The sequence below is a fragment of the Gopherus evgoodei genome, chromosome 11 (genome assembly GCF_007399415.2).
Source record: "Gopherus evgoodei ecotype Sinaloan lineage chromosome 11, rGopEvg1_v1.p, whole genome shotgun sequence".
Lineage (NCBI taxonomy): Eukaryota > Metazoa > Chordata > Testudines > Testudinidae > Gopherus > Gopherus evgoodei.
The window spans coordinates 11,058,196-11,082,870 of NC_044332.1; the positions used below are offsets into that span (position 1 = coordinate 11,058,196).

General features: G+C 38.6%; 1 protein-coding gene across 1 annotated transcript; it reads left to right on the forward strand.

Annotated features, from left to right (window-relative positions):
• Window positions 1–2,231: 2,231 nt before the first annotated feature.
• RBM44 (RNA binding motif protein 44) lies at window positions 2,232–24,458 on the forward strand. Its single transcript, XM_030580561.1, is given in 17 exon segments — window positions 2,232–3,883; window positions 4,013–4,071; window positions 4,533–4,709; window positions 6,796–6,982; window positions 7,072–7,097; window positions 11,301–11,391; window positions 11,758–11,857; window positions 14,319–14,342; window positions 14,345–14,452; window positions 17,833–17,877; window positions 17,880–17,925; window positions 18,027–18,092; window positions 18,469–18,567; window positions 18,569–18,765; window positions 18,768–18,859; window positions 19,687–19,832; window positions 20,169–24,458. Coding segments are annotated over 17 exon segments (3,147 nt in total). The 5' UTR covers window positions 2,232–2,341; the 3' UTR covers window positions 20,311–24,458.
• The last annotated feature ends 217 nt before the right edge of the window (window positions 24,459–24,675 follow it).

Consider the following 24,675-nt stretch of genomic DNA (forward strand, 5'->3'; position numbering starts at 1 on the left):
AAGCTGGAGGCATGTAGGTAAGTACAGCGGTCAGTAGGTTTCCATTATAGGATGGTGTTTATGTGACCATTTCTTATTAGCACAGTAGTGTCTAGGAAATGGACTGCTTGTGTGGATTGGTCTAGGCTGAGGTTGATGGTGGGATGGAAATTGTTAAAATCATAGTGGAATTTTAAAATAACTGATAATGTAGTATATATTAAATATATGGTATTTGAGATTAGTAAGGTAGACAAGACAAAAATATATGTCAATTAGCTGCCTCTCTGACCAGTGAACCTATACCATATTTGAAATATTAATATTGTATTTCTCTTTTCAAAAAGTATTTTTAGGCTTTGTGCTAAAGATCAAAATTTATAGCATTACATAGTGTAGATAAGGTATTTTTCATCAATGGGAGTCATGACTTCCTGTATAAAGTTCCACCAATCCCTCTTATTACTTTAATCTTCAGGAAGCTGATGCAGGACAGAGCTCACATTCTCATAACTTCGACTTTTGCTTACCGATTCTGGTATTTAGATTCACTTGCTGTGACAAGTGGACCTTTCATTTCCCTTGCCACTATCTTCAGAGCTTGTTTCAGAAGTTAGGGTCAAATCTGTCTTCTAGATCCAGATTCATTCCTTCTACCAATATGGATCTTTGCACCTGGGTAAATAAATATTTTTCAAAGCTCAGATGATGTCTTGCAAGTTAGCTTATGACATTTATGACAATCTATCTGTTGGACAAAATTATACTTAAACTGGTTTCCTGTTGAGCCAGAAACAGCGGTATAGCCACTTTAATCTTGCTCTGTTCCAAGCACACTGGACTATTTACTGCCTCTTCAAAAGAAATGTGGGGTGGCTTTCCCCTCTGTTGAGATTTAAGCCTTTTACTGCAGGAGTTTTTCATCAAGTTCTAAAAAGCTTGTTTTTGTTCACCATACTGTAAATAAATAAATACATACATACATAAGCAAAGCACCCTAATTACAGGATATCTTCTCTTTGGGCTTGTGCTCCTAACAAGAGACATCTGAGATTCCCTCTTAGGTCTGAAGATTTTTGGGTTTCCTTAAATTCCAGCTTCCCAGGTGAAACTGCCCCCACCTTAACACCATGTACAGGTGGTACCAAGAGAAATTTGGCATGATGCAGCCAATGCTCTTGATCTCTGACCACTTTTCAGCAAAGTCTCTGGCTATTTGGCTCCAGTTGTGCTTTCCCCTGCTTATTGTATTGTTTTATTTTGAGATGTGTTTCAATCTTTTGAGTCATAAGTGGGAATATTTTGGTGACCTGTATATTTAAGGAACAAGAAATTACTTGTAACTTTGTTTCTTTGAAGTTAACTTTTCACAGAATTCCCACTTACGTATCCCAACTCCTCTCACAGTTTGCAGTTCCATTCCAAGTAGATATATTGCTGGTAGGACATTATACCATATCCATCCTTGAAATGAGGAGGTGGCTTTCCATCAGCACTTGCAGGATTTCTGGTTCTCGAGAGACATAGAACTCCACTCTTTCACTTCTACCTGCCTTTTTTTAGACAAGCTCTACACATTTAAAATGGTTTCTGGGGTATCAGAAGTCTCCTCTGCCACAACCTTACTCCAATACTGTATCAAAACTATTTGCATGTTATCACAACTTCAGTAATGTACTATGTAAATTTCTCACAGTATACCAATAAAAAAAGAACTGATGGTTCAGCTAAGAAATAAATATTTCATAGAATCATAGAAGATTAGGGTTGGAAGAGACCTCAGGAGGTCATCTGGTCCAACCCCCTGCTCAAAGCAGGACCAACACCAACTAAATCACCCCAGCCAGGGCTTTGTCAAGCCGAGCATTAAAAAGTTTTAAGTGTGAGAAAAGTGAGAAGATGGAAAGTTTACTTTGCCGCCTTTGCCTGAGTGATAAGAGAAGGAGCAGTGTTTCATCTAACTGGATTGTGGGGATGCCTGGAATTTTATTAGATAAAATGTGTTTTCATTATACTTAAAATAAGTAAGAATAGCAAATCTTTCTGGGTTTTTTTCATGGTTTACCTGATGACTTCTCAGTGAGATTTTCTGTTTTTAGAGAACACACCATACAACCTTGACTTTTATCACAACACAGTTGATCACAGCGTGATACCACTTCTATTTTATCTGACAAAATGTTTTATACATTGATATTTTTGTGCAGAATAAATAATTTTGAATTTCTCTTCTTATTTTTAATCAGGTGAGAAACCGAAAAATAAAAACAAGCTGTTGACTTCAAGATTTTATAGTGAAAGAAAATTGGAGGAAACTGTGTTTGAGCTGATTGCTTCTAGTGACAACTCTGATACTTGGACCATGGAACAAAGAGAAAACATCAGTGATAAAAATAAAACAGGAGTCTTCACTGAACCATCTTATGCTATAGACAAGTCTGATGAAATTGACTGTGTTGATACTCTGTCTGGTGAACTTGCAGAGGGCATCAGCTGCTCTGTTTCAGGCCAGGCATATTCCATAAATGTCTCAGAATTAAAGTTTGCAGATCAAAGCTTAGCTTGTTTCAGTTCATCACTAGATGCAGAACTTGAAACTTACAATAAAATAAGAGAGCGGCTTTCCAAAGTGTATGAAGACAAAAGTGAAGCTGGTATGTTGGGAAAAGTTTGCAACAATATGCATTTCAGTTACAAGGAGAGTGATGTAGATGAAGACTCACAACTAGAGTATCACAGTGCTGAAGAGCAAGATTATTCTGGTCAGAATACCTCATATGTGCCTTTTGCGCAAATTAAAACTCCAAGGACACAAAATTCAGAATTTCTGGAGTTGGTAGAGCCTCTTTATGAAGTTATATGTGATGGAGCCATAGGTGGGCAAAATCCTGTTAGCAACTTAGGTGATGGTTTTTTGGCCTTGAATTATGGTGCTGTTGATGAGTTTTATAATAAAGCAGCTATACCAGAATTATCAAAAACATCTCAGGACTCCATATCACTGATAGATTACAAAGGCCTGAAATGTGAAAATCATGAAGAGGAACAAACTGAAGATACATATCATAGTATGCTTGGTGAAAATTCATTTGAAAGTGATACTGTTGTGAATAGAGAAAGGGCTTATCAAAAATCACTCTCCATGAGCAGTTCAGAAAATCAACAGAAGATGGAGGCTGTTTCTTCTTGTGGTGTTGCACAGTCATCACAAATGGCTATAAAAAAGGTGTTTAAAATGAGAGATGGTCACAGCACTAACAGCATGTTGCAGAAGCATGGAAATACTTGTGTATTACCATGGGAAAGATCTTCTGTGACATCCACACAGATTTCTATAAAAAATGCAGACAGTTCAATTTCTTGTAGTTGTGAAGAATCATTTTTGTCTGCATTTAATTCTGATTGTCATGATTGCAGCCAGAAAACTGTTGAAAGGAAACCAGATTTTTCTTTTGCACTTGCCAGAATTCCAATGAAAGATGGTCATTTGTCTTGTGTAGAAGTTACAGATAAGTATGCTGGTAATAGTACCAGCCATCAAGTAGATTTTCCTAACTCAGAAATTAAGTGCCTCACATCCTTGAATAATGTTACAAGTAATAATAAAATTACAGTTAACCAGACTGTTGATGCAAGTTCTGATTTTAGGGCTTGTTTCACTACAAGCAGAGCTACTAGTGCTAATGCTTCTGTGGCATCTAAAGCAAACAACACAAAGTTAACAATGATGAACAAAATCAAGTCTGAAGAATGGCAGAGTGAGACCTGTAGAAGTATTGCCTGCAATACAGATTTGTCATGTGTAGGCGGCAGTATAGAGCAGATTGCCTCATGGTTTACTGAGACATGGGAAAATTGTATGTACGGTGAAATCCCAGCAACTGAATGGAGTTCACAAATTAAGGTAATTTCGAGCTCACTGAGCAACATGAAATAAACTCGGTTTTTAAAACAAAATAATTATATTTCTAACTCTTGCAATGTCAGTAAATGCAGATTGTGTAATTATTTTCTTTTAAATGATTGTTTCTAGGATCATTTGGAGTTGAAAAATAAGCTGAGTGTCAGAGATTTAAGAGAAAATCCTGACAGGTATGTCATAAATTGTAAATATTTGTATTTCTGGCTGCTCAGTGGTAAATGTAGAATTTACTTAATAGTTTTCAGGTTCCCTGAATAAGCAAATTAAGAAATCAACAGAAACATTATTTAGAATGCTTGCACTGAAGATTAACAGAGCCACTGAGCTTCGTATCATTTTTATGACTGCACTTTCTGCATAAAGATGACTAGAGCAGTAGTGCCATTTCCTCTTCTTAGTTAGGGATCAATATAACGTGAAAGCCACCATGCTTGATACTGTGCAGTACTGTTTTTCCTATTTGGCTAGTGGAGAGAAGGAATTAACTGATTCTAAGTTTCAAGTTTTCCTTCTAAAATAGAGACAGAAATACTTTCTGAAAGTTATACAAATGTCAAGATAATACATACACAATAAATTAAGAAATATTCTGTCGCTTAATCCATTCAATAATATATTTTTCCTTTTAAAGGATGTTTCATCTTCGCAAAGAAATTGAGAAGAATTATTCATCAAACTGTTGTAGGATGATGCTGCAGAGAGCTATAAAAGCAGAATTGCAGCTTCTAAGAACTCACTATTGGATGTGTCATCAGCACTGCTGGAAGGTTTACAGACTTGTTCTGGAAGAAAGGGAATGTTTTAACAGGCATGCGTTAATTTTATTTCTCTAGAATCAAACAGATATGTAATATCCTCAATAGGACAGAATTTAAGAAATCCAGCTTCTCGTTAATCTAAAGAGAGCAACAGCAAATGCTTTCCTAAAATCCATTTGAGTGTCAACCAAATAAGTGTTATTTATTTGATAGTATCTTGTGAAATTAAAATATTCCAAATCTAATTAACATTAGTCACTGCTATGAAAAATACTGTATGCATTCTTGTACACATGCCGTTGTAATATATATTCAAATACACTCACTGGACCAGTTAATCGGTTCTGCTGAAGACGTCTGCTTAGGGTGTAATGCCAAAACATCAGAGTATTTTGACCCAATCAGAAGATGATGGTGTTTGTCACAGAGCTCAAATTGCTAGTAATAATTGGCCTAATTCTTTATTTACTTTTGTCCCTGCTGTAATATTTTGTGTTTTGTTTAAGTACTGTTGGAAGGGCATTAGTTGCTGAATAGGACTGCTTTATTATAGGTGGAACAGGTGGTGATGCATATAATTGAGATTGCCTGACACTTTCCATTATTACATCCTGTTTTCAGTTGCTTTTCACTTTGTCATACTTTAACCATTCAGCCTGAAATGTTCCATAACAGGTGTTTGCCTCAGGCTGTGCGTGCGCTTTGAAAATTTCTGCTAAATCACTTCACTTGTTTCCAAGAACAAAGTTACAGGAAAGTCTTTGCAGAGTGACTGAACATGCTCCCTTCCAGGAGCTGGCGTGGACACTGTAGCGCCAGGTACTGGCACTATGCTATCATTGTACCACTGCTGGTGCCCAGACAGCACAAAGGAGGAAGCAGCCTGATGCAAATCCCAGAGGGTGAGAGCTAGGGTAGGAACAGAGAGGCACAGGGGAAATAGAAGCCAAGTGAGACAGAGAAAGGAGCTGGCAGAATGAATAGGTGCAGATTCATACTGAGCAGTGGAGGGGGGTGGTTAGGGGAGAAGAAAAGAGGGAACATGGACAGGATCCCAAGGACAGTTAGGAGTAAAAGGGTCAGACAGGCTGAGGGTGAGGCTGGGACAGGGACAAAAGAGTTTATAACCACTAAATCATACTTCCTCGTCAGAACTTGGAATTGAACCGATGATTCCTGAGCCTCAGTCTTCTTGTGCTAGCAAATAGTTTTGCAATCCATTGGCAAAGTTTGTGTTTCATCCTCCTTTGCTGGTTTGTCCACGTAGGGGTAACAGCCTGTTCCTACTAGTTACTTTGTAAGCTCAAATGATAAGAGTTCTGTGCAGTAGATTTAAAGCTCCCAGTCCTGTTGATGACCCATGTGAAGGTCAGTATGATTCTGCATGATGGAATATGATTTATTAGTTTGCTTTGGAAAAAAAAATCTTAGGAAGTTGCATCCAAAGCCACTTCAGATTCCAGGTCGATAGACCATGAAAGAAAATAGAACATTGTTCGGTTTTATCTTCAATTTATATTCTCTTAAACTAAATGCCCGCTAGCCTGGTTGAATTCTTGGAGATTGTTTAAAGTGATTTAAGATCCATTTGTTATCTTTGAGGGAGGTATATTTCAATCTGCCTTTTAATACACTTACTGTGCCCTGGGGAAACAAATTAGACTCAACTGTCTTCAGTTGATCCCTTGGGTGGATCTTACACAGAAATAACTCTGGATTGGTGAGTATTAATGAAAAAACAAATTTACAAATAGGAAACAAATTGTCCTACTGTATTTTTTAAATTTGTTTTTATTAAAATTTACTTTATTTAATTTAATAATTAAAAATAAGCATTCTGTCAAAGGGCAAAGTGAAGGAGTCCCATAACACTTTGATGCAAGAATCTATATAGAAAAAAGAAATTCTTGTAAAAAGGAAATTCCACAAATAAAACTGCATTAGAGATCACAAAAGACCAAGATGGATTAAGCTAACATTTATTTAAAATAATAGATTTCTTTGTATGTGGTGGGGGAGGTGCAGGGACATGAAAAATCTTGAGGCACCATAAAATATTTTTTGATAATTCTTGATGCAGTAATGTAACTGGAATGTCCTATTAGGTATTTGAAGTGCTTTTTTATATTTTTTCAGGAATTTTAAAAGTGACATTGCCAAGACTGAACTAGGGTCGTCTTTGTTGTCTGTTTTTGAAGAACTGAAGGCTAGGTATGAAAGCATGAGAGAAAAATTAGTCCTGGGTATACCATTGGATTCATTGCCCCCATTATCAGTAGAGTCAAAATTGCTCTCAATCTTTTCTTCTTATGTTCCTTCAAAGGTACAGTAGGGTTTTTTTTACAGTTATTCTTTGGCTTTAAGTAGGAATCTTTTTGTTTAAAAACTAAGAGTTCATTTTTTTCTTGACAGTTAGTGAAAGACGACCTTCTTTATACGTAAGTAATTACAATTTTTATTTATATGTTCAGATTAAGGTATAGACCAGAAGTGAGCGCAAAATAAATAGTGAGTATTTTTGTTTTTTTGTGTAAGAACTTCACTTGTTACTTCAACTCCGTTTAGCTGAAAAAGCAGGTTGGCACTTTTGGCAGTGAGATTTTATTTGAGTGAGGTTTTACTTTGCAAAGCAATTGTATGCAAATAGTATTGTAGATTTCTATGTTTGTATCCTCATGACCTTCAGTTCAGAGTTTCTCAATTTACAAATAAAAAAGTGTATTTTCCCTACCATTCAACATTCAATTTCTGTCTGGGATCTTAAATTCAAGCTGTGTTATTTCTGGCTTGCATATGTTCACCAGTAATAAAGATTTTTCCATTCAACACATAGTTGACAGTTCTGTTGTTAATGTGCAAGTCTGAAAGGAGTCCAGATCACTGTTCCGTAGATGCGTTGTCTGCAGCGCTAATAGGTAACAAGCAAGACTGTCAAGCGATTAAAAAAATGAATCGCAATTAATCGTGATTAAAAAATTAATCACGCGATTAATTGCGTTGTTAAACAATAATAGAATTTAAATTTTTAAAAATATTTTTGGATATTTTCTACATTTTCAAATGTATTGATTTCAATTACAACACAGAATCCAAAGTGTACAGTGCTCGCTTTATATTTATTTTTGTTTACAAATATTTGCACTGTAAAAAAAATAGTATTTTTCAATTCACCTAATACAAGTACTTAGTGCAATCTCTTTATCATGAAAGTTGAACTTAAAAATGTAGAATTATGTACAAAAGAAACCTGCATACAAAAATAAAACAATGTAAAACTTTAGAGCCTACAAACCCACTCAGTCCTACTTCTTGTTCAGCCAGTAGCTCAGATAAACCAGTTTGTTTACATTTGCAGAAGATAATGCTGCCTGCTTCTTGTTTACAATGTTACTTGAAAGTGAGAACAGGTGTTTGCATGGCACTGTTGTAGCCAGTGTCACAAGATATTTACTTAGATTCATAGATTCCAAGGTCAGAAGGGACCATTGTGATCATTGAGTCTGGCCTCCTGTATAGCACAGGCCAGAGAACTTCCCCAAAATAATTCCCTTGGAACTAGCACAAATCTTTAAGAAATGAGAAGAAAAAAAAAAATCCAATCTTGATTAACAAACTGCCAGTGATTGAGAATCCACTATGACCCTGGGTGAATTGTTCTAATGGTTAATTACCATAAATACTTTCCTCCTGGCATGACCACCTCAAACTAAGGGAGGGGCAGAGAAAACAGTCCACATTGATATGGTTTACACTCTTGTATTTGGTATCTATACATGCCAGATGCACTAAAGATTCCTATGTCCTTTGATGGCTCAGCCACCATTCCAGAGAACATGTGTTCATGCTGACAATGGGTTCTGCTTGGTAATGATCCAAAGCAGTGCGGCTCAGCACATGTTCCTTTTCGTCATCTGAGCAGGGAAGAGAAGTTAAGCCACCCAACAGTGCATAGCTTTTATTCCCTCACACATAGTCACACACCATATCATTTCCATGTCTGCTGTATACCATAGTCCACATACCACAGCATAAATTCCTCCCCTACGTATGTCAGCCTTCCAGTACGTGGTTTATCAAACTACTCCTACAGCCATCCCTTGTGCACACCACCTTCACAACTACTGCCCTCTTCCTTTACCGTTAGGGTGAGGGAGGTAGCTTGATAAACAGGATGCAATAAGGCTGGCCTCTCAAGAGGAAAAAGATTTGAGAATAATGGGAGAAGGTGACCATTTTGAAAGAAATTCTGAATTATTTTGAAAGAGATTATTCTTCAGCCGCTGCTGAAAGATAAACTTTCATTTATAAAGAATAACAGCAACAGATTCTAAATATATATTTTCAGAAAATCCACTGTATTAAATATACTCAAGATTGACCTCTCCGCTAATTTTTGTGTAAATAGTTTTCAAAGGAGATGTCACTAATAATTGTCTGACTACAACAGATAAAGTTCAACAGACCAGTTTCAAGTTTCTTATTTAAAATTATTAAAAGAAATCAAGAACAACAAAAATTGTCCAAACTAATGAAAAATTATGAAAAATGTTTTAGTACTTCAGTGAAGATTAAAAAATTCTGGTTTTCATCTGAACAGACCTCGTGAACAAGCAGCTCTAGGAACTGCACTTATATTTCCTGTCTCTCTAGAAACAAAGGGCTAGTGTTACATATTTGGTGTTCTTGTCATATCTACAAGCCAACACAAAGCTGGTACAATAGATCTAAAAGTATAGAATCTGACAATTGCCCTGTAAGTATCATTAAAGATTCCTGAGTAGCGTTCGGTTAAAGTGAGCCCATTAAATTAAGAGTAATTTTATTTGTGCTGTCTCTAACATGGAACCTGCAAATGTTTCTGTATTACTTTTTTTGTTACACAAGCAGTGTCATATTACGTCACTCAGAAGCTATTGGAATATGGTGTGATGTAATGGAACTGACTGTAGTTTTTGTAGCTAATGGATAACACATAAATCTGCAATAGTGCAGCTTGTAAGATTTCTATCTTTAAACAAATGTTCTGACAATGTAGATAATTTTCCAGTTTTCTTTTGTCGGTATTTTAAAAACATGTATGTTTAAATACTGTATCATAAAAGAATGGCATAGCAGAATAATAAATGCTTGCCATATTGTGACCTCATATAAGTAGGACGAAGGGAAAAGAGAAATAAAACTTCCAGTATTACTGTTTAATTGCAAAATTATTTGTCTTGTAAGAGAGGATTTAAAAATCAAGCAAATCATATCTCATAGCTACTTTTAAACTTTCTCTGAATCATGTTAAATGTAGTCAGACTGAGTAACATGAAATATATTCTTAAAATGAAAAATATAGCTGCAGATAAGCAACTTAAAGAATTGCTGGTTACATCAAAATGTATACAAAATATTTGCATAAGAGGGATAGTGATTCTATTAATAAAAGTAGGTAAGAGACAGTAAGGTAGTATTACAGTGGATGACTGAAAGGCCTCTAAAATGTTTCCTGGAATTGATATTTTTCTTTTAGTATGTGTCACATTATCAAATAATTGATTTTAACTTCCAGACAACTGTTTTTCTAGAAATCTTAATTAAATTAAATGGTAGAATATTCCTAGCAATAGGGACAAACTGTACTTTTTTTTCTTTCTCTGTTAACATTTAGTATGTTTATAGAATTTTCAAACGTACAATTATTGTTCTCTCTCTAAAATTCTGTATTAAAACATTAAACTTTATTATCTTTTACACTGGATATGTTGATGTTTATATATTATTTTTTCCTCGTCTTCAATCTACTAAGAGTTGGTAGAGACCATCCATTTTGAAAATTACACTGAATAACAGGAGACTATATTAAAATTTATAATCTACAGTAACTCCTCACTTAACGTCCTCCCGCTTAACGTTGTTTCAAAGTTACATCACTGCTCAGTTAGGGAACATGCTCATTTAAAGTTGTGCAATGCTCCCTTTTAAAGTCATTTGGTTACCTGCTCTGTCCACTGCTTGTAAGATTCTGTGGAAGAGCAGCGACTTTACAAGGGAGCATTGCACAAGTTCCGCTTCTCCGCCTTCTCCCGCTCCCTCTCAGCACTTCCCCCACTGCCAAACAGCTGTTTGGCGACACTTAAGACTTTCTGGGAGGGAGAGGGAGGAGCGGGGAAGCACTGCGTCTCCACTCCTCCCCCTCCCTCCCAGAAAGTCCTAAGTATCGCCAAACAGCTGATTGGCGGCCCTTAGGACTTTGGGGACTGGGGGGAAGGTGCGGGGACGTGGCATGCCTCAGACAGGAGGTGGACTGGAGGTGGGAAGAGGCAGGCCTGGAGCATTCCCCGGCAAAGTTGGTGCCTGTTCTTCTCCAGGGAAGCTGCTGCTGCGAAGGTGCTTCCTAGCATCCTTACTGCAACAGGCTGTGTCTGTGTGGGATAAGCCAGGGGCACTTCCGAACCACAGTACAGTACTGTACAATATATAATGCCTTTTGCCCCTCAAAAATTTCCTTAGAACCTAACCCCCTCCATTTACATTAAATCTTATGGGAAAATTAGATTAATTTAACATCGTTTCACTTAGTTGCATTTTTCAGGAACATAATGACAATGTTAAGTGAGGAGTTACTGTATTTTCAAAAGTTGCATGTTATTTTTTAGTTCTAGTTCTGCGGCAGAAAAACCAGGCTTAGAAATGTCAAAACATCAAGAGAGTGAAATTTCCTCCAGCCTGAAAAGAACACCACCTTTAGTGAGTTTCCTGAACATTTACTTTGGAACCTTCTTATAAGATAATATTTTTAAATCCTATTCTTTATGCAGACATATTTTTAGAACAGTATATAAAATATAATTTTGATCTTTACACTGCATCCCAGAATTGGCATTTCTTAGCATATATCTCAGTGCTAACAATAGGATGCAATGCAACTGATATTACCAAGGGATTATAATACTGATTTCAAAATGTAAAATGATTGAAATCTTGAACAAAAGTTTTTCTATAGCTTATTAGCGCATTTATAGTGTGAAACTTGGAAAAATATTAAATTATGCGTTTTAAGCAAAAAAAAAAGTATTGTTACTCAACAAATAACTAATGCAAGCCTATTTATAGGTCACTCCTCAAATGTGTTTAACTGACAACAGGCAGAATAAGCAATATCCTTCCTGCAAGAACTTTGAAATAAAATATGAGGCTCAAGATATAGAAAGGGGTAAGTTAGATATATCTAATTCAAGATTTGACAATAAAGTTCAGAAGGAACAGCACAATGTATTTGTTTGTATTGTGAATTTGCAAAACCCCCAAACCTCTGAATAAAATATCCACATTGATGCTCTACTGCCCTTTCTCTAAGGGGTCATTTAATGTTAAATCAACTACACACTGCAGTTTCAGATACACAATCTGTGGGTAATGTAACAAAGAAATGGAAACATGCACAAGTATGTTTTCTATGTAGCTGCAAACCACAGTATCTTGAATAATGTTATGTAGAGGCCTTAAAAAATGATTCCCTTTAAGTATAGTGTGACAGGGAAAATGGTGACAGGGAAAAGCCATGTATTTTACCTACATGTTAATGTTCTTGTCAGTATATTACTACAATTAAATTATTTTCTCTACGTACTGGAGAATGATTGTAGTTAGGGCTCTCAAGTGATTAAAAAAATTAATCAAGATTAATCAAGCTGTTAATAATAGAATACTATTTATATAAATTTTTTTGGATGTTTTCCACTTTTTCAAATATATTGATTTTAATTACAACACAGAATACAAAGTGTACAGTGCTCACTTTATTTTTTGTTACAAATATTTGCACTGTAAAAATAAATGTATTTTTCAATTCACTCAATATACGTAGTCTAGCGCAATCTCTTTATCATGAAAGTTGAACTTACAAATGTAGAATTATGTACCAAAAAAACTGCATTCAAAAATAAAACAATGTAAAACTTTAGCGCCTACAAACTCACTCAGTCCTATTTCTTGTTCGGCCAATCATCGAGACAAATAAGGTTGTTTACATTTGCAGGAGATAATGCTGCCCACATCTTGTTCACAATGTCACCTGAAAGTGAGAACAGAGGTTCGCATGGCACCATTGTAACTGGCGTTGCAAAATATTTACATGCCAGATGATGTAAAGATTTATATGTCCTTTGATGCTTCAACCACCATTCCAGAGGGCATGCGTCCATGCTGATGATGGGTTGTGCTCGATAACAATCCAAAGCAGTGTGGACCAACGCATGTTCATTTTCATCATCTTAGTGAGATGCCACAAGCAGAAGGTTGATTTTCTTTTTTGGTGGTTCAGGTTCTGTAGTTTCCGCAGTGGAGTGTTGGTCTTTTATGACTTCTGAAAGGATGCTCCATACCTTGTCCCTCTCAGATTTTGGAAGGCACTTCAGATTCTGAAACCTTGGATCGAGTGCTGTAGCTATCTTTAGAAATCTCACATTGATACCTTTTTTGTATTTTGTCAAATCTGCAGTGAAAGTGTTCATATAATGAACAACATGTGCTGAGTCATCATCCAAGACTACTATAACACGAAATATATGGCAGAATGCAAGAAAAACAGAGTAGGAGGCATACAATTCTCCCCCAAAGAGTTCAATCATAAGTTTAATTAACACGTTATTTTTTAATGAGCGTCGTCAGCATGAAAGCATGTCCTCTAGAATGGTGGCCAAAGCATGAAGGGGCATACCAGTGTATAGCATATCTGGCACATAAATACCTTGCAATGCCAGCTACAAAAGTGCCACGTGAACATCTGTTCTCACTTTCAGGTGACAGTGTAAATAAGAAGTGGGCAGCATTATCTGCCTTAAATGTAAACAAACTTGTTTGTCTTAGCAATTGACTGAACAAGAAGTAGGACTGAGTGGACTTGCAGGCTAAGTTTTGCATTGTTTTGTTTTTGAGTGCAGTTATGTACCAAAAATCTCCTATGTTTGTAAGTTGCACTTTTAAAGAGATTGCAGTGCGGTGTATGAGATGAATTGAAAAATACTGTTTGTTTTGTTTTATCATTTTTACAGTGCAAATATTTACAAATATATAAAGTAGGCAGTGTACACTTTGTATTCTGTGTTGTAATTGAAATCAATATATTTGAAAAAGTGGAAAACATCCAAAAATATTTAAATAAATGATAAATGCTGTTATTGTTTAATGGTGTGATTAATCATGATGATTTTTTTAATCTCTTGACAGCCCTAAACATAACCAATATTTTTAATATCTTCCTTTATTTTGAAAAAGGAACTAACATGATGTGCATGTTACACAAATTTTTTTCTCTATCTTACGGATTAAACTGAGACAGAAAAGTGAAATCACTTGCCTAAGAAGATATGAGTCATTGGCAGAGTCAGGATTAGCACCCTAATTCTCAGCCTTGTGCTCATTTCTGCAGGCAACTCTGCATTCTCAATATCATTGCTTGAATTTTAGTACAGACGCTCCCCAACCTACTCAAGCATTCTATTCCTGAACGCCTTGCGTAAGTCGAATTTTGCGTAAGTCGGGAATATATACCCGACAATTACACGCACCAAAAAAAAAAAAAGTTTACAGAACCTTTTCCGTAAGTGCGGATTTGCGTAAGTCAGGTTTGCGTAACCCGGGGAGTGTCTGTATATGCTTTAACTGTTTTGCAGAATGCAGAAAAAATCAAGAAGTAAATGAGACTGGTTTGATGCCTAAAGAAACTTTACAGTCACTGATTTTCCAGTAACACTTCAAAGGAATGAAAAACAACAAGAAAATCTACAGAAGGTCATTAGTACAACAGGTGAGTTGAGCACTCTATTGGTTTAGTTAAGAATAGCATTAGTGTTGCTTTATTGAACATTGTTGTCCTCTGAAGCATCAGCTGGATTTTCAAGTGCTACTTTTTCATATTTTTTTAGTACTATTCTCTTTTCTTGTTTGCGATGAGTTTCCTATAAAGAATTTCTTCTCTAGCTTTTGTGTGAACTTTACCACATGGCCAAGATTTTCAAATGTGTATGTCATCAAACACAGAACTGGAAATATTCCTCTTTAATTTTTTCTAATACACCTCTACTCCGATATAACGAAACCCGATATAACACGAATTTGGATATAACACACTAAAGCAGCGCTCCAGAGTGGGCTGTGCACGCCGGCGGATCAAAGCAAGTTCGATATAATGCAGTTTACCTATAACGCGGTAAGATTTTTTGGTTCCCGAGGACAGCATTATAATCGGGGTAGAGGTGTACTGACTTCTTCAGAGATAATTAGGACAGATTCATGCTCTTGAGATTGTGCCCTGTATAGGGGCATGGTTGCAACTGCTCAGATTAAGTATAGTAAAAGGATAAAGCTTGTTGATTCCATAAGAGGAGGGGAGGCATGTTATACCTATAGGTGCTGTCTTCCTCTTTACTTGGAGAGTGCCCGACCCCCCCTTTGCCCCAGGCCCTGCCCGTACTTCACCACTTCCTCCAAGCCACCACCTCATCTCTTCCCACTCCCCTCCTATGTCCACTCTTGCCCCCAAGCCTCCATCCCGCCTCTTCCCTGTGTCTTTCCACCCCCTCCCTCAAGCATGCCCTGTCCCCTCTCCTCCCAGGGCCTCCTGCATGCCGCGGAACAGCTGATCGTGACGGGTAAGAGGTGCTGGGAGGGAGGAGGAGCAGTTGATCAGTGGGGCCACCAGCAGCAAGCTGGGGATCTTGGCTGCCAGCGGTTGCTTAAGTACCTACTAATTTTTTTCTGTGGGCACTCCAGCCCTGGAGCACTCATGGAAGTCGGCACCTATGGTTACACCCCTCATGCAGTGGAATGTGGGAACCCTTTGGTGTTCCAGCCAGTAGTACCTTTCTGATTGTGGTCAGTGAAGAACTCCCCGAGTCACTGCAACCAACTTTCTTGCTCTTCAGCTCCATATTGTTGCCTCTCCACTACTTTATTCTTACAGAAAATATCTTTTAATAGCACTTCAAACCTAGTGTGCCCTATTTGATGTTTAGCACATTTTTTACAGCTCAAATTGGAGTCCCTGCATCAATGTCACCTGCATCAGTGCTCTTAGTATGTTCTTTCCTTTGGAAAGGACTGTGCATTCTCTGCTCCTGTGATTTCTGACTTTGAGCAATTAGGTGCTGAAGAAAGTATGTAAAGTCTCTCTTGGCTTCTTAGCCTCTTCTTGTAACTCTAATGAGAAGCCAGCCTGGAAGACCTTGAAAGTTTCAGCTTCAAGTGCTCCTGAGTGGCAGGTTCCAGTTGAATATCAAAACCTGAATCACACTGACATCACTGCCCAGTCATTTCAGTGTATGCCAGAAGTGGTCTGCAGAGGGGCACTAGTGAACATGTACCCTGTTAGCTGAAACCAACAATAATCTCTGGGTTCCTGAGACCCAGTGGTAGCTGGAGGAGGAAAGGATCAGCTTGCGCCTGCCCCCTGTACCTGCTGCCACCGTTCCCCTTCTTGTCCTTCACCCTCATAGCTACCCACATGGGGCTTTGCTCCAGGGCAGAACCATCAGCACTTTAAGGGACTCTGGAACTGACATCACAGTCCCTTGATGTGGCGCTGCTCAGAATATGAGTGTTGTGCAGGTGAGTGCTGGGATGGTGGAAGGAGTGTCCTTCCCCATTCTACTGTAGAGCACCAGTCTCTCTGACACCTATCACTCAGCAGCAATCTCACAAGCTATAAAATTCCATCAGCAGCAGAAGCTTTTCATCTCACCCCATTAATGTGACCAGCTCCCAGTATCCATTTTTTAAATCCATAACACTCACAAAAACCCTCCAAATCTTAAAAATTTTCTGTGGCTCAGTCCTATGCATGTTCAGTGGATCGCAGAATGTTGTGACTCAAGATAATTTTTGGCCACATTGTGTTTTGCAACCCAAAAAAGATTGAGATACTCTGATTTAACAGTGTGGGTCTCAAAGCTGCATTTGATACCATTGGAATATCTAGCTACACTTTATGCATAGTTGCTGAAGCACATTGAAACTTTGAAGACCTTAATTGCATACCTGGACAGTGTTTGATACAAGCCCTGCCTCTAGAAAGACGTACGCCCGTCAGAGTTCTAAGCTTTTCCTGCACAAGAGGGGATCACTAGAACCCCAATTTGTGACTAGCTCTGACTTTGAGTCTTGGAAAGGAACCTATTGGTTAGAATTAAGGAAATTGGTTAGACAAATACAATTTCAAATTAAAACTCCGTACTCTGTTTTTAGAATCAATTTACCAGATCTTGTAGAAGTAAATGAAAAAATGTTTCTGGTGTCATGTTCTCCTTTACAAAATTTGATATGTATTTTTCTATGTAGTGTTTTAAGGCAATTGTCTGAAAACAAATGCAATTTCAACCCTTTTCCCTGTTGTATCGTGAGTAGGGCTCTACTAAATTCATGACCATGAAAAACACATTATGGACCATGAACTCTGGTCTCCTGCCATGAAATCTGGTTTTTTGTGTGCTTTTACCCTATACTCTACAGATTTCACTGGGAGACCAGCGTTTCTCAAACTGGGGGCCTTGACACAAAGGGATTTGGAGGGGGGGTTGTGTTATTGCCATTCTTACTTCTGCACTGCAGCCTTCAGAGCTGGGCAGCTGTAGCTGTAGAGTGGCAGCTCCTGACTGTGGGCCCCACTCTGCAGGCAGCAGTAAGAGTGGCAATACCATACCATGACATCCTTACTTCTGCGCTGCTGCCGGCAGCGGCTCTACCTTCAGAGCCGAGTTCCTGGCCAGCAGTCACCACTCTCCAGCTGCCCAGCTATGCAGGCAGCGCCACCACCTACAGCAGCGCAGAAGTAAGGGTAGCAGTTCCACAACCCCCCTATAATAACCTTGTGACACTCCCACAGCTCCTTTTTGGGTCAGGACCTCTACAATTACAACACTCTCTGAAATTTCATATTGAAATAGATGAAATCATGAAATTTATGATTTTTAAAATCTTATGACCATGAAATTGACCAAAGTGGACCATGAATTTAGTACGGCCCTAGTCATGAAACACATTTTCTCCATTCAGTCACTTTGATTTTTTTAGCGATACCATTTTCCTTTTACATATTTTCTGCTTTTTTCTACAATTAATTTATTGTAGATTGAATTGAATAAGGAATAGCACATTAATGAATATTTTTCTTGTTTATTTCTGTACTACCAGAAATAAAGATGGTGGAGAATACAAAAAGTGAGCAAAATAAGCATTATTTATTCATGTTGGTGGCTTAAGTCCTTCAGTATCAGAGGTAAAATAGCCTTTCTTTTAATAATAATAATATTAATACCTTGTTTATTTAGTAATTACTTTCATGCTGTACTTCACATCCTAAACATGCTATCTGTTGTAGGTTGATCTAGATCTCATTTCCAGAAGTATCAGGTTTTGGAGGTTTCAATATGTGAGTTTTCTACTAACTACAGGTACATTCACATAATATACATTTTATTTGTATTACATTTGTTATTGACAAATAAGTGCCATTTAGGAAAGGGTTGTTTAATACTTTGTAAGTTACTTTAGTGTCAGTAGAGTTTTAATATATCAATACATTTTTCTACGGATTATATTTGGATGTTCACTGGCAGTGTCTGAGTTCTAGAACAGTTTGAAATGTTACTGGAAAATACCACTTATAAAATGTGTCCTTGCTGGATTAAAATATTGTAGGAGAGAGCTGCACCATAATCAGAAGCATTTGTAATTAATGGATTTGCTATCATCCACAGATAGAAGCTAGTCAAATTGTATATTAAATTGTATTTTTTCTTAGTTCTTGCATATGTTTTTAAATTTTAGGTATGCATCTCTGAGTTTTAAAAAGCTAAGTAAAGCAAAATTGGCTGTGAAAGAAATGAATGGAAAAGAAATAAAAGGAAAGCAGTAAATGTTAGTCTTGTAAAACTGCAGGAGAAAATATACTTCCAGCTTCTCCAAAAAGTTTGCAGACCACTTCACTATGAAACCAAGCCACTGATAATTTGGAAGAAAATATTCAAGTCAGAACTACCTGCTCTGTCCCGGACTCTTGAAAGTGCCTCCACCACCTCACACTCTTTGAAAGTGCTTCCCCTCCCTCAGTTTGTTCAGCAGTGCCTGCCCTATCCTGGCCTCTTCAAAAGCACTCAGCTCTGATTTACAACAACTTCGACATGAATCAGGACACCTTTTATTCTCAGTTGATCAACAGGTAAATTATTCTTCTGGGACAGATTATGATGAGTTTTAGAGTTAATTCTTACTTTGTACTTAGCATATTTGCAGTAGTGTTGGCTTGTGCAAAGTGCTCAATCAGTATTTGTTGCATACTGTAGAAGGGACATAGCTCTTCATCTTCTCCTGCCTAATGTTAACATCTCCACCTTTATTTCTTTAGTGATGTAAGCTCATCAAGTAACTATACCTGTACATTTCACCGCTGGAATGACTATGATTTTATATTGTTTTTTCTTTTAGATTTAAAGTTTTCACTTTTAATAAGGTTGTATAAGTATAATGGATTGTGATTTATTAAGGTACAAGAAAGATTTTTGTGTTTGCGAGAAGAGTGGAAGGGAAACTTGTTTAAATTATATCCTAATTATATGATGAATTCATTTTTCAGATTTTGTTCGTCCACTGATTTTATCCAATAACAATCTTGAGGTTGTGATTATTTTTTAAAAAACAACCCTGAAAACTTATTCTACTTTGATGTAATATGAAATGACTGTTCCTAGGGTAATCTAGATTTTGCCTAATTAACATGGTTACACATGAAAAAACATAAAAATGGTAACCAAAATAAGAATATTTTTAATTTTAAGATATATGCAGTAGTTAGTTGCATTGTAATATGATCAGTTTTGATCCTGATACACATACCTATAAATATTTTACTATTGAACTAAATCTGTAATTGCTCCAATAGTTTGAAAAATGGTACATAACAGAAGTGATGATCTTTTGTAAAATATAATAAGCAATCCATACAATACTTAACACATTCTATGTTCAGTTGTTTTAATTTGCATCTAGAGTGTAAGAGAGAATCCTCTACAGATAAAACCTGTTCAGTTCTCTCCTAATCCATCTGCTACCTTTATACCTCCTAACACACTGAACTTGAGCAGCTTTACCAAATTGATGAAGAAACTGAAAGAACTGCATCCCAAGGCAAGTAGGTAAGAATATCTGATCTTTCTCTCCTGATTTATGAATCTAATATTCAAAATACAAATGCCCCCCCAAGGTTACGCAAATCCGCACTTATGGAAAAAGTTCCGGAAGCTAGAAATAGGAGTGTGGAGTTTGGGATTTGTTGTTGTTGGTTTTTTTGGTTTTGTTTTGTTTTTTGTTTTGTTTTGCATAATTGTCGGATATATGTTTCAGACTTATGCAAAATTTGACTTACGTGAGCATCTGTAGTTAAATGAAATGATAAATGTGGAATTAGTGAAAACATATTTATATAACGTCACTCGGTTAAAGACAATCTCATTTCTGTCTCACTTGTTTAGAGATAATATTGTGGATGCTTTGCTGGAGGTCAGAACAAATAATAAAGGTTTCCTAAGTGGCTTGTCTATTAATGCTATTGTGGAAATGGCTTCCTTTGTTCTGAGGAAATCTGCATCCAAATGTGAGGAAAAAGTAGCATAAACAGGTGAGCATTCTAGTGCAGAAAGAAAAATACTTTGAAATAGAAAATGTATTGTTGGTATGGCTGTATAATGTAGCTATATGTATAGCATAGTAAATAACTCTTTGTGCTTCGAGTACCACACATGTGCTTCATTGCCAGTGGGGAGTGCACTGAAAGAATTGACACTGAAGAAGAATGAACTTGTTTTGGAATAGCTGTGTGATGATCACTTACAGTTTTTAATGTTTACCGAGTTAAATTGCTAACTCAGATATAAATCTCACTGTGTAAATTTGGCGTACTTGGGATGACATTATCCAAATTGTTTCAGAATTTCTGCTGATTTCACAACAGAAAGGTTAAATCTCTATTAACATTACTGTACATATAGATGATGATGCATTTACAAAAATTTTCCAGACAAAAATGACATCTAGTGGCCTGTTCTTTTAACAGAAATCCATATAGATAGTCCAGAGAATATATACTAGACTCAGTTTGTATTAAAAGTTGACAGTCCAGGTTTTGTAAAGATGAGCATGGATAGGTGATTTGTCAATCTTAGTCTTTTGGGGAGGAGGCAGGATCTATTTGATGGGATTCTGTGGGTTTTTTTTTTTTTTTTAAGGAACTCTAATTGATCCTTCTTTCTGCAGCCCTGAATCTCCCACAGTTCTTGACATCTGGGCTGCTCTGTTCACTTTGCAGCTCACAGAAGCCAATCAATTTTTTGGCACTTCCAGTCTGGCTGCTGCTTCTTTGCTCCCACTCCAGGCCAACTTTTCTTCTTCTAAAGCAGAATGTGGGTGGCTGTTTTAGTGCTCCTGCCTTCTTATCTGCCTAATGGCGGGAGGTCGTCAAAATCTGGGAAAGTGGTGAGCAGTGATCTCCCTCCTAGCCCCTCTTCTCCTGCCTTGGTTAGTTTTTTGGCTGGGTGTTTGAATGCTCCCACTGCAGTGCCTCCCTATTGGTTCCTCTGCACCTTCCATTTATGGCAGAGCAGCCTAAAAAGCACTGAATGAAAAGCCAAATAATTTCCATCTGTGAGACAGCCACCCCAAGATCGTCAGACAGTTAGTTGTGTCCAGTCTTCCACTGTTAACTGTGTTAGGTCCCAGGGCTGAGTCAGACAGGCATGTAAAATCCTCTCCCACCAGAGCATCCCTGACTCTAATGTATATGGGAAATTGGACCAGGAGTTAATAGTAGAGCAGGGCAAGGCTCCAAGGACGAGGACTCCAGTCAACTGACTTGGGATAAATCCCAAGGGGTCCTTGGAAAACAGAGGGTAGATTTGCAGGGTCACAAATCCCCCAAGGCCTAAAATGTGTCCTAAGCGCCATGGGAAAAGAAGCGGGGCTCATAAACACCCCTGGCCTACTCCCATTTGGCCAGGAGGGCTCTGGAAGTATTGTTCCTCCCATTCTCTGAGGTAATGGGACCACATCAGGCAAGGACTCAGAAAGAAATCTTGTCAGAGGACTTCAGGTCCTCAGCATGACTAGCTGCAAAAGGCCTCACCAAAGTGCAAGAGAGCTCATATGCTAAGTGAGCTAAAAAAGTGAAAAAAGCAAAGCAAAAAAGAAAGAGAAAGCATAGAGATCTGGGAAATAGAAGCCCTCTGACCTCCTCTTCCCCCTCCTCCACAGAGAATAGTGAATTGTTGGACTCTGACACTGATCAAGACCAGGAAAAGACTCAGCAAAAGTTTGTTCCTCCTGAGAAATTCAAGGCCATGTGCAAAAAGGTTGTATCCACTGTTCAGATTCAACCGAAACAGAACTCTGTGACTAAGCATAAGAAAATTTCTCTTCCTGAAATGGGCCCCTAAGGCACGATTCCCCTACATTCCTCCTGCAGGGAAGTAATCAGGGATGAAAGAGACAAATCAAGCAAGGGCAAAACATACTAACAAAATGATCTTAGATTCTACAGGATCCAGCAATCAAAGGTCCAGCTTACTGAGATACAGAAAGTTGGTGCTCCCTTAGGGTTCCTGGCAAAAGATATGGTTATCCCTTCAGAAGGGGAGTTCTAGATAATACTTAGTCCTGCCTGGAGTACAGGGGTCTGGACTAGATGGCCTCTCAAGATCCCTTCAAGGTCTGTGATTCTGTGATTCTATTCTAAGGATCCCACAGTTAGAAAAATGGAGGCCACTCTCAAAAAAGACTGAGGCCTCCTCAGCTTCCAACAGGGCATCCTAGAGGCTGCTTGATTTGCAAGAGCATCTCTCTCCTAGCTGGAAGATCTCAGAGCTCTCAAGGATAGAGATCACCCTGACTTCACCTCTATTTTGAAGAAAGTTTCCCGAGCAGCAGCGTTGCTGGCACCTCAATGGCTGTGATGAGATTCTCAGCCAAAGCCAGGATCTCCAGCTCAGTGACCAGGTACTACCTATGGCTCTGTCCTGGAAGGCATATAGCCACTCTAAACTGGTGCTGTTCTCCAGATTTATGGGAGCCCTGCTGTTTGGGGAGAAGCTAGGCAAAGTAGTGGCAGACAGTGCTGCAAAATCTGAACAGTCCCTTCCAATGCCACACCATGCATTTAAGACAGAGTACAGACAGGCCTTCAGACAATAATGTTCCAGATGGAGACCTTAACCTCTGCAGTGTCATCCCTATTCCAGAGTTCTTTCTGACTTCAGGGGATCTGGTGAATGCATACCTCCACATCCTGATCAGACCATGCTATTGCAGGTTCCTACAGTTTGCATATGGTAGGGAGCATTATCATTATCTGATGCTCTTATGGTCTATCCTGGCCCCCCTTGGTCTTTACAAAGATCTTGGTTTTGCGGTCATAGCCGGACTTGTTACGGGGCACCTTGTTGGACAGTATCTTAATCACAGCTCCATCCCTGACAACAGGACAAAGAGCCATGTCCCTGAATTTAAACCTCCTGCTGGCACCCAGCTTTAGTGTCAATATCGAGAAAAGCTCCTGAGTTCCAGCCACCAAAATGACCTGCTTGAGAGTGGACATAGACACCTCAATAGCAAGGATACCCATGTCTGAAAAGGTTCCAGAAAATTCAGGACCGTCTTGTATTGTTTCAGAGCTGCAAGAACCCTACCATGGCACTTAGCCTTCAACAGTTAGGCCTCCTAGTTTTGTGCATATGGATCACTCCATCGATATAGTCACACATCAGGCACCTTCAGGTCTTCATCCTGAAAGTATGGGACCACTGCCTGGAATGCAGAAAGGATCAAATAAAGATTCTGATGCAGGTGATAGACTCCTTGAAATGGGAGTGACTCCAGGGCAGTGTCAGCAAGAGCATGTTGCTTTCCTGTTCCACATAACTGATCCCAGCCTGAAGGTCTGGGGAACACACAGCTCAGGGCACCTGGAAGAAAGGACTTAGCATAGACATTCTAGAACTAAGAGCAGTCATGCTTGTGCTATGAAGATTACAGTCCAGCTTAGAGGGGAACTACATCCTTAGATAGTCAAACAGCGTGATCACAGTCACATGTATAAACAACCAAGGAGGAAAAATAATCCCAGTGTTACACACCAAAGCAATGGAAACCATGAAGTGAGCAGAAAATTCTTCTCCATCAGGGCAGTTCTCACACAGGGAGACCTGAACCAGAAGGGGTGGAGTGGCTCAGCAGGCGTAAGGTGAACAACTCTGTCATGCCTGAATCAGGAAGCCTTTGAATTGATCATTGAATAATTCAGTCTCCGCTCATGTGATCTGTTTGCAAACCACATGAACCCCAAGACACCAAGATACTTCACCAAGGAGATCAACATAGGAACAGAGATGCGTTATTGCACAGATAGTAGCAAAGTCTCCTCTATGAGTTAAGGAAGTTGATCCAAAAAATAAAACGGGAGCAGTGATACTGATACTTCTCCTTGTCTGAGGAGACCTAATAGCACTGAAATTAGGATCACCACTACAGCTCCCAGAGAGACAAAACATCCTCTCATAAGGTTGTCTCATCTGTACCCAAACTGGTTTGTATCTAACAGCCTGACTATTGAAAGTGAAGCGCTAGTATCATTGGACCTTTCCTCGAGAGTCATCAGGACACCTTCCTTCCAGAAGAGCATCGAATTTGAAAGCATACTCCTCTATCTGTACTGTAGGCGCTGATTCTGTGGGAGCTCAGCACCCACTGGCACCATGAATTAGCTCCTCCCCCTTCACCTCAGTGCCTCCTGCCCGCCGGCGGGCCCCGCTGATCAGCACCTCCCCCTCCCTCCTAGCGCCTCCCACCCACCGCGATCAGCTGTTCAGCAGCATGCAGGAGGCACTGGGGGAGAGGGGGAGGAGCGGGGGCAGGAAGAGGCAGGGGTGGGGTCTGGTGCCATCCCTCAGGGAACTCACAAAATCAGCACTTCTGGTCTGGACCAAGTTCTGC